The 11,177-nt window shown below is 36.4% G+C and overlaps 1 protein-coding gene across 1 annotated transcript; it reads right to left on the bottom strand.

Annotated features, from left to right (window-relative positions):
• Positions 1–236: 236 nt before the first annotated feature.
• LOC142335379 (Golgi SNAP receptor complex member 1-like) lies at positions 237–6,486 on the bottom strand. Its single transcript, XM_075383842.1, has 3 exons — positions 6,129–6,486; positions 1,193–1,432; positions 237–875 (listed from the first exon to the last, which is right to left on the bottom strand). The coding sequence occupies exons 1-3, from the start codon at positions 6,386–6,388 to the stop codon at positions 572–574; spliced, it is 804 nt and encodes a 267-aa protein (XP_075239957.1). The 5' UTR covers positions 6,389–6,486; the 3' UTR covers positions 237–571.
• Positions 6,487–11,177: the final 4,691 nt, after the last annotated feature.

Below are 11,177 nucleotides of genomic sequence, written 5' to 3'. Positions count from 1 at the left end.
TTTGCTGTACAAATTATTTTATTGCACTGTTAAATTGCGTTTTCTCTATACAATGAGAAACCTATCTTGCGTTATCCATATCCCTTCATCTTTTCTCATTTTCGCATCCATTTATTGCAATCTAACAGTAAGTATAACTGCTGCGATATCTTCATCTGAACATACCTCTCATTTAATAAAATTTTAAAATCTAAATCTAAAAATTGTGAACATCTCGTTCAGCGGATTAAAAACTATTTCCAAGAGATAAACATTAATTGAGCTACTGTTTGAATGAAACCAATGAAATACTCGGCAATATATGAATCCACTAATCTCGTTATGATACGCTTCAAAAACATATGTCTAATGGCCCACTGCTCAACATTTCGTAGCTTAACATTTAATGCGCACAACTGACATTTAGAATATGTTCACTTCAGCTTCGAAAAGTTGGACAGTGAGCCAAACCAGATTGATTCGAACCCTTTCACAAAATGTGCTGAACTGTACAATTTATGTAATTCGATTAGGCTTAAAAGCAACACTATGAACAAATAATATAAAGAGTGAACAAAAGGCTATGTTTGTTCTATCTTATTGCATACCAGATGAGAAATATGGTACAGAGTGAGATAACAGCACCTATTATGATGGAGTCTCTGCGCTTGCGGATGTTGATTTTGACGAGGAGGTTGTTGATGGCTGGGTATTTGCGGGTCATTTCCATCACTTGACTCTGTACTTTCTTGAATGTGGATCTCTGCTGGAACAGGGTGTCTCTCGTGGCAGAGGCCATGTTTATAATCTCGTCCGCCACTCTATCTGCATTGCGTGCGTGCTCTTGCTCTTTGTTCAATAGTTCACTACGCCTGTTCAAACTCCCTCCGCCACTTCTGAAGTGATCAAGGATCCCTTTTAAAACGACTAAATTCTTCATAACTTCCCGTTATACATGGATCATATAAAAAAGATCATAATTAATCAACTAAGCCATTCAGTTCAGAGAAAAATCACTTAAAAAGGTCACTAGCGTTTCATTGTCATATCTTTCGAAGATGTGATACAGCTACTGATGAATATCCTTCTAATAAATTACAGCATCGAGATGAGCATGTCCGTCATTCTCACCCGACATTAGTTCTCTCCACAAGTGCACCATTATTAAACCATTCTTCGTGAAAAAGGGCGGTAGTTGAGAGAAGTAGCAAACCTGAATGATTGCAAGTCCCTCTCGACTGTTCCAAGGAGTTCCTGTCTCTGTCGCATCGACTGGATGTTGGACTTTGTCTTGGAGTAGTCGGCATTGTAGTCCTGGAGGATTTCTCGGTGTCTTTGCAAGGTGTGGTTGAAGGCACCCGATGAGGACACACAGCTGGCCATCTGTTCATTCACATCTGACAGTCGACTCAGCAAACCATCGAGTTCCATCGACAACTTCTCGAAGTTCTCACTATAAGCATATCTAAATGACTTCAAGCTAGCACCCTCCACATTTTCCAATCTCACAACCTTACAGGTAACTCGGAACCGTTTCTTTTCCAACGCTGGAATATAATAATCTATACCTGATAGACAATTATATTCCAGCGTCGGAAAAGAAAAAGATATGCCTGATGGAACATCATGAAATGCTATTACTAAGCAACTGCGGTTATCAAGGATGAGCTCAATTCGATGAGTGTAAAATCGTAACCAATGGCCTAAAACCAGAACTATCAGAATTTTAGGTGTGAAATATTTCTTTAAGTCGAACGAACAATTAAGTAATGCAACTAGAGACAATATAACAGCTGCAAACACCAGACAACCCTTAAGAGAACATTCAGCTCTGTTTTGGGAACAAGCTACCAAGTAGATTAGGTTCAGTAATGACTTTAACAAGAAACGAAAAGTGAAGTAATTTTGTTAGAGCGGTTACCTTGAACTCTCAGAAATTTCGGGTATTCTATTAAAGATTTGGGATCTGTGGTGCACTGATTGAGAGTTGGCAGAACTTTGGCGCTTGCTATCATATGTACTGTTATCACAAAGTGTGGAATCATAATAAATGTCATCATTGAACTGTTACCATGAAAGTCTCTGTAAAGAGGTTAAACCATCTCTTTCAATCTCTTGCGTAATTTATATGTAGGTATCCTAGCTCTCATGAGGTCCAATAAGAGCATATAAAAAGCCACTGCTACGTAGCTGAAGTTCATAAACCGATTATAGCGTATTACTGACCTCAATGCATTTTACGGAGATTTATATGAAATTGCGTTCTATACTGAATACTAGCTTGCTGTAATCCGCGAGTAGCTTGTTGCAACAAAAAAAACCGTTAGTAGTCACTGACATCCGTTATAACTGAAAGAAAATAGAGTTTTACGAAATTCCCAATTCTGGTCAAATATGAAAATTTTTACAAGTTGGGACTCCATATTTGTCCACCCCCCCAATTTTGCGAACCCGATATGGCTGAACCCAGCCAGGATCACCAACACCCTAGGGGCCCCCAAGCTCTTTGTGTACCAGAATTGGTAGCGACAGCTTTACTAGGTGGGGAGCCATTAACACTTATATGGGGAAAAAGTGATAATTTTGGGGTAAAATCCGAAAACGCTGATTTTTGAGTTTCATGAACGCCACCTATTACAGGGTGCAATAAGGCCTGGAGCCCATGCCTAATTAGGCTTGATGCGGACCGTGCCCCCCAAACCGCCTTATGTAAACAAACGACCCGGAAATGTAGGATCGGCCGAGAACTAAGCGTGAACCGATTTGTCGGCCGTTTTGAAATATTTCGCTTATCACGGACGTACGACGCAACCGGGCCGTAAGCCTACAGCGGGTAAGCGGACGTGCGGACGGTACCCTAGGAATTCCCCTATGTAAACAAATTGCACGTGAGAATAGAAAAATCCGGAGTTCGCATATATGTAAATTTGGTAGCCATCTTGACTGATATCTATTAGGTAAGTTCAGTATTCGACACGTTGAAGTTTTGCGGCATTGGTATGACGGAATGTAAACAAAGTAGCCAATAGCATTATGGCAAGTGGAAACGTGGTGCAATAATGACGGTTATTTGGTTTGAGTAAACAAACTGTTTGCTCGGCTCAGTATAAAAGCGGCTTACACTATAAGCGCAGCGCAGAAGTTGCAAATCGTGAACGAGTTAATTATCGATTGTTTGGCATAGTTTGCCGGTATTATTGAGCGTGAGGCTCTGTGAATCGTTATTAAGCGTCGTTGCGTTAACTTTGCCGGAGCGATTGAGCGCGATGCTCTGAATAGTCGCTGTTATAGAATTAGAGTTAATTGGCAGAGTTTGCCTGGTTGATTGAGCGAGAAGCTCTGAGTAGTCTTTGCGATTCGGTTAGATTATCGAGCACAGATTGCTGTTACAAGTGAGCTAGAGGCTCTGGAACTTGCGGTATTTGATTGAGCGAGAAGCTCGGACTTGTTGTTGTTGTTGGACTGTGGTTCATCAGTCTGTTATTAGCTGAGGGATAATTCCAGCTGTTTTGATTGCGTTTGAGTATAAGCGGCAATCGGTATTACTGTAGAGTTGGATTGAGAAATAACTTAGTTAGTTATTGTTCCAAGCTTGTGGTTGCTTGTGTTAGAATTAGTTATAGTAGTAGTTATTTTGATTGTCGTAGCGCATGTTACCTGATGCCTATTGAGTTATTGTAATTAGTGTTACAGTTATTTAATTTAAGTGTTTTTACCATCGACACTTTTGAACAGCCAAGAGCATAACACGGGAAATCTATTGTTGTTAAGAAGAAGACGAACCACCAAACTTAAACCTTTCGAATTGTGAGATCTGGGCGCTATTGTTTTCCCGTGATAGGCTGCCTAATAAAGTTCAGAATCTTACAATGAGCACAATTCAAAATAAACAAATACGAAATTATTTTGTTTGTGAAAATGAATGAAATAGAAAATTCAAAAAAATAACTTTAAAAATAACTTAATTAAAAAACCAAAACTTAACAGGAAACGGTCAGCATTTGGAACCACAAGGAAGAACCAAACCCTCTCTTTTTTGAAAACATGTAAAATCAAAATTAAACAAGAAAACACATTGTTATCACTTTTTTGGGAACTTTATTAAGTCCAGCAACACTAGGAATTTTGGCATTTTTACAGCAGATATGAACCCTCGGCATTTGAAAGTTAGATTTCATTCAAAGAGAATTTGTTGGGGAAAATATCATTAGCTACTAAAATTTAACGTTTAGCACCTCATCCAGCAAATTTTTTGACGTTGATCTGTAGATGAGCTAGCCATATTCAATCAGTGGCTTAATATTTGTTTGATAATGACGTAGAGGAAAAGCTTCCTAGGAATAAAAGTCTCCACTTACCTACTGTTCCACCTGGAACTCGCAACTTTTTCCGAACAGACGCACATGCTCATCGAACTGAAACCTATTGTCTATATTTACACCAAGATACTTAACACAAGATGAAGGTTGCAGATATAAAGCACCAAACTTATCTTAGGGGAACTGGAGGATCTTATCAAGTTAATAAAAAGCTTTTTATCATTACGAGTTAGTTTATTAATCGCCAGCCATTGATTGAACCCAATTAAACTTTCTCAAGCAAAGGCAAGTCACAGTCCATGCCACTTAGATTGGTATCATCAGCAAAAAAGAATACTTCACTGACACTGTAACAGCTAGGTAAATAGTTAATATTGATGAGGAAGAAAAGAGGCCAAAGAAGAGACCCTTGAGGTAACCACATGAAAACCGGTTGAAAGTCGAAAAACTTCAATAATATTAACACACACTGGTCGATTTAATAGGTAACAATGCATAAAATCCAGGCTTTTTGAAGATCTATAAGAGATTCTTGCTGACCACAATTTTAAAAGCTTAAAAGAACATGAAGCTTTCAATTTGAAATAGATAAGAGCGCGAAGTCGATGAGTTTTTCAATCAATTGAGGGAGAACTGAACAACTGCCAGACACCTCCAAAAAAATGTACAAATATCACAACTCAACAGGCTGAGAACAAATTCCGCTATAGCATCGATGGTACTGTTTCTTAAGGAAACCATGATTGACACGAATAAAGCCAAATGTTTTCAGATATTCACAAATTCTATTGGGGGTTATCTTTACACTCCAAACTACAAGTAATGAAACCGAATGATAGTTCAAACAATCAGATCAATCTCGAGACTTGAAAAGAGGGACTACTTTTGATATAGATAAACCATCAAGGAAAACCCCATTATTAATTGACAAATCAATAATGTCAATTTGGGCGCGACTACATGTCGACACACCCGAATCACTTAACTGCTCACATCGTCAAGGCCAAAAGAACACATACTCTTCAGAAAATTAATGACATTGAGCACTTTCAGTTCGTTCGTGTGATATAATCATAAACTCCGATCACAGTTGAGTATAGGCAACCCAAAAAGTTGCAAATTTTTTTGCTGGAGTCTTTTCACTGTCCGCAATGACATGCAGATCGGAGTTTTTACTCCATTTATTTTTTATAGTTACTATAGGATTACTAGTCCTAACCCTACCCAATAATTCGTTTAAAGTTTTTCCAGTCACCAATACAATTTTCAAATTTGTTAAACTAAAAATTTTTCTTTGCTACTTTTATTTAAATTTCGAACTTTTTAAAGTTTGCATCGGTTTTGGAAGTTTTCCAAACCTTATGTGCTTTATTGCGTTTTGATTTAAGATTAACTAACCGCTTTGATACCCAGTGGGCTCTTTTGATGTAACTTTATACTCGAAGAAACGAAATAACTCCGGTAACGTTAGACATTGTTTAGCGCCTTATCGGATTATACGCAATCAGGACCTTGCCAGATTAGCAGGCTACACGTGAATTCAATCGGACTATTGTTTTTGAAATTGAAAAAAAAAGTTAAGATCTCCAATTAATAGGAAGTACAAAGAGAAACAGATAAATACAGGAATGGAGGAACAGACAATGAAGCTGCTTACACTCGATTTTCAGCCTGCCCTCGATATTGATTTGAAAAACAACCAATTTCTTATAAGCAATTTTTACTCTTTTTAGCTCTAATCCATTTGAAGCCTGATTTTCAACATGTGATTATAAAAAAAGTGATCAAACTAAAATCTTGCTACTGCAGTTGCGGTTTCCATAATCTCACCTTTTGTTAGCTGCGCTCATGAGCGGCTGCTTGTCACCCGGGAACGAGTAGGAGTCATCATCCTTAAGAGAAGCTGCCACTTTTGAGAAGTTGATGAGCTTGTAATCGATCTCATTCTCCAAACTCCTCGCTTCCTTTCTCAACTCCTCCCAAGTTGGACCCGAACTAATTGCGGCTTTCTGCTGCATCATACGCTTCGGTCCCGATGAAGGTAGACTGGTCGTCACAGTTGATGACACACTTCGTGTTCCAGACATCATCACTTTCGATCACGGCGTAAAAACTGCCGTCTCAACGATAAAAATCGCGTATCATTTTAAACTAGAACAAATACGATTTAAAGAAGAAACGCAACTCCAATAGCAATGATACAGAGGCCTAAATAAGCCATAGCAACTATATTCAATATAGTCGGCTTAAATTTTAAGAAGGTCTACAACTTGTGTAACAAGTTCATAAAACTATTACCACAGCAGTTAAGTCAAAAGTAGAGATTAGAAAAAAAATCAATATAAAACTGACCGGTAACTGGTCGTCTATTCTTTAGCTTGAAACAGAAAAATAAAGTGGACACAAGTTTGCGCAGGGCTCGTTCAGAGTCAATTGACACTAAGCAAAAAAAATAAATTAAAGTCGCAAAATATTTGAATGTAACCTTCAAAAGGTTTTCAGCCCCTAGTTGAAAATAGTATGTTATTAACATACCCGTCAGATTGCCGCAAAATAGCCGCCATCGATTTCCATAGCCCCGATTTGGATGAAAGAACAGAAAAACTGAAAGAAGGAACAGATAAAGTTCTAACTTTCTTTTTTTTTTTCATTTCGAAGTTAGACATACCTCTGTTTCATAATGAGAGGATACCGCAGCTAGCATAAATAACAAAAAACGGATCTTTTCCGATTGTGCCCCCAGCTTAGTGGGAGCATATTATTTGCACCCCAGACAACGGTGCCATATTTTTACATAATGATTTACTATCTAATGGCACGCGCTCTGTAGCTGAGGGGGGGGGGGGTGCATAACGTATTGGGGGCACAAACATAAAAGATACCAAAAAAGTATTAGAGATGGTAACCAAGACTTGTAAAAAACAAAGTTCAAGTAGCGGGCATCTAAAACTGGGCTTCATGGTTTATCCCGTTCCCATTTTTGATTTCGTTTTTCGATATTGACTCCGTTCATTTTAGATTGCTCTGCAGAGCAACTGCATCTCAAAAGAAGTGTGAAAATGGCCTAGCGAAGTCCGTAAGATTCCACGCAAAATGTTGAAAAAGCTGTGATCTAAGGTTACTCGAAAGAAATAATTATTCGCAAAAACATAGTAGGACCAGTCCTCAAGTAAAATTCAATGAATTGTGGCAAATGAAGTCAATAACAGCCTCCTTAAATGATCAGCCTCCGATTTAAAAAACAAATATCAAGACCTCCGCGCAAGTGCTCTTCAACAAAAGACTGCAAAACTGAAAAAAGTTTTTCGGAGTTCCTATTCCCAACAATTTCAAACTCAAAAGGTTTTTACACAAAGATTAGACCGAAAACAACAACTTTGCCGAAAAATACTGCAGACAAAAAAAAGGAAACACAAACAACCTTTCGCAAAAAAAACTTACGAATGTCGTAGAGAATAAATGTCATCAAAAACACTGAAATAGGCAACTAAAACTTGAATTCTTCAACATCTGATGCAATATTTAACAAAAGAAAGAATATCAACTTTAAAGAAAACAATTGTTGGAACACGCAAAAAAAGTAGCAACAAATGCAAGCAACAACCAAAAATTAAAAATAGTCAGATTTCGTTGAAGCTATTAAATAATTAGCAGTAACTTTTCTATTAAAAATACATCCAATAATACCGAATTGTAGAGCAAATGAGACCTGTTATTAAAGAGACTAACTGATGGGAAAATGAAAAAAATATTACAAAACTACCAATCCAAAAAAATCTAGAAAAATTTTGAAAAACAATCATGTAAAAGTCGTTAAAATTTAAAGAATTAATTTAAAAAACTAGATGAACTCAAATATGCCTAATAAGAAAGCCAGTGATACACATTACAAATGAGATTAAGTGACTTTTAAATTCTCAAAAATGGTATTCATAGGAGAGCCACTTAGAGCTGCCCATAATCAATCTATATGAAAAAACGAAAAAAGAACCAGAACCCAAAAATTCGCTAGTGTTTTTTTGAAAACAGTTGATGTCCTTAAAAAACTTAATTTCAGCTTCAATCAATAAACTTAGAAACGTGTCTCAATAGAGCTATTGAGACCTATAGTAGACGAGACTAAGAAAAAAAAAACAAAAAGAACAACAAACAGAAGAAAAAAATCACATATTTCATGAAGACCAATAGTGGGAGTCCAAAGTCTTGAAAACCATTGGTTGCTTTTTTTGAGAGGCTTAAAAAGTGCAACTAATCATTATTAGAACACACGTATGATATTTTAATTATATACTAATAGTATTCGTAATATTTTAATAGTATTCGTACAGAAAATGAAGAGAAGAACAGCGAAAAGTAATTCATATCTGCCCCACGTGGAATAAATTTTGCTCTCGAAAACCGAAAATCTGTTCAAACACCATTCTCTCACTTCACTTTAAAAACACTTTTAAATAAGTCACGCCCTTTAACTACTCGATTTTCGCTCCTCTTACTACTCCATGGCGACTAAAATCACTACTCCAATTTGAGACTTTAAACTAAAAAAGTGAAAAAAGTGTGAAAAAATACAGCAGACCAATACAATTAAAAACATAGCAGGAAAAGTCATGACCTACACTTTAGAGTTTTCATTGACTAAACAAAAAACTATACCAACAATGGACTATGAACGAAGATAATCCTATGTGTACTCTTTAAATAACTTATTCGGGGCTTCTTAGAAAAGCACGAAAGGCTAACGTAATGATAAATTCGAAGCAGTGAAAAAATTGTGTGACATCCAACATCAAAAATCCAAAAAGTCAAATTGCCACAAATTAACAGAAAACAAGCGAGACACCGTTCTTTCCAGCTCTACTGTAGTACAAGAGTGAAACTAAAATATACGCCTCAGAAGCACTCGCTTTTTCACTTTACATCGGTGTGACCAAAATTATCACTTCAATTTGACTTAAAAAATCAAAAATATGTGAAGTGATCTTAAGAAAACACACGGAAAACTCTGGAATCGACTCGAAGTAGAGCTTATTTAAATTCTAGTTGACCACTAACAGATAAAAATTCACTTTATTATATCATTCAATTTGAAACAACAAATGTGGAAAACTAATTAACAGGGAAAGCAAGTTAAGAAATTATTTTTTGGAGACTTTTTATAAGTTGCGACTCCAAAAGCTTTGTTTATAGAGTGTCAAAGATTTAGTTTTGCTCAACAAATGAATATCAAAAGACAGCGAAACATAACGAACGATACATCACGAAAAGGGAGAAAAACCGAGCAAGAAGAATAGAATTGAAGGACAAATTCTGAAAATGTTAAAATTTAAGAAGTTCCTAAAATGTGTTAATTATTGTCGACACACCATAAATGCTTTCAATTAGTACCAAAAACCTTAAAAACAACCTCAATTTAAAAAATTGAACATGAGAGAAAACTCTTGAAAGTCACAAAAAGAAGACTTAGGAAAAAACTCAAAAATTAAGACGTCCATTCAAAGCTATTAACCAAACAAACGTTAGAACCAAAAAAACTGCCTAAGGCGCAGGTGATAAAAAAATTTGCTCGCTTAGCGATCTTCTCGCTCTCAATAACGCGGCCTGAACATAAACCGACTAACGTCGGCAATTTCTCTCCTTCGACAGGCTGGGATCTATTTAATTTAGGGGTGTAGGTCAAAAACTTTTTTGGCATTAAAACGGACATGATAGGGGTTCGAACCATCGCCCTCAGGTCAGACATCTTATCCACTAGGCTACAACCACATTGTTACTCTGCCGCTAATAATCACTTTTATATTAGCAACAAGTTTAATTTCTGAATGCGCACAATTGAAATCACTTAAAATGAAAAGAAGCTTGATAAAGTAACTTGAGAAGTCACAGAATGTTCTAGATCAAAAGCGCAAAAATGGTCAAGCAAAAATTATGCATAAAAAATACGAACACGTTCACAATAATTTCTTCTAACTTCGTTCGAGAACAATCACACTTGTCTCTGCTCTTCAATTTGATCAGCTGTTTGACCTAAACACTTACACTTAGTTAACATGTGTTCCATTGACTTTTGCATCCTCAAATACGCTCCAAAAAAAACTATTGATAAAAGTCACTCCACCAATACTCCCCTTCGAGTCCTGAAAAGACAGAGTCCCAATACAATTCACATTCTTTGATTTGTAACAAAAATATGCCAGTTATTACAGACGGCTGAGATGAGGGCGGCTATTAATAAGTAAATTATTTATTTTCGCTTCCCGGTCGATCTTTATGTTAAAAGCAGCAGGTCCATCTTTATCTGGCTGTGTAGGAAAAATGACTGAAAATAATCAACGAGACAAAATTTATTTTCAGCTCATCATTTATACTAATTGACGTCCAAAAAAATTAGGCAGTTCTATAACGATAGAAGCTGTTGATGAATACCTTAACTTACAATTGGGAAATTTATTTCTTGACTAACGGTTTGCATAAAATAACTGAATAGAAAGTTATATTAACCCAATCATTAACCCCAACTAATACTGACCAGCAATAGCCTCCAATATGTGCAATCAATAATTGATCCGACCCAGAAAATTAATTGATAAGGATCTCTGTCCAATTGGGTTTTTCTCTTTCCAATTCAGTCAAATTTGGCCTGTACGTATAGTTGACGCAGCAAGATAGCAAGAGTTTCATTAGTCAGCCCCTCGAGATATCGGGGCTTAAATTTTTGTGAATATTTTTTTAAGTAAAACCCATTGAAGTTTCATTCAATTTATCAGAAATGTCCAAATTCTTCAATCTCGTGTTTTTGATTTGATTTGTAAAAAATGTTAAAGGGTTGCTGAACGGCTTGACCCTACTTTCTGCAAATATTTTAGTTGAATTCGATAACAA

Source organism: Convolutriloba macropyga, chromosome 2 (assembly GCF_964194025.1).
Source record: "Convolutriloba macropyga chromosome 2, txConMacr16.3, whole genome shotgun sequence".
Classification (NCBI taxonomy): domain Eukaryota; kingdom Metazoa; phylum Xenacoelomorpha; order Acoela; family Convolutidae; genus Convolutriloba; species Convolutriloba macropyga.
Note: the sequence above shows the minus strand (reverse complement) of the source record. Positions and strands in the feature narration are given on the sequence as shown.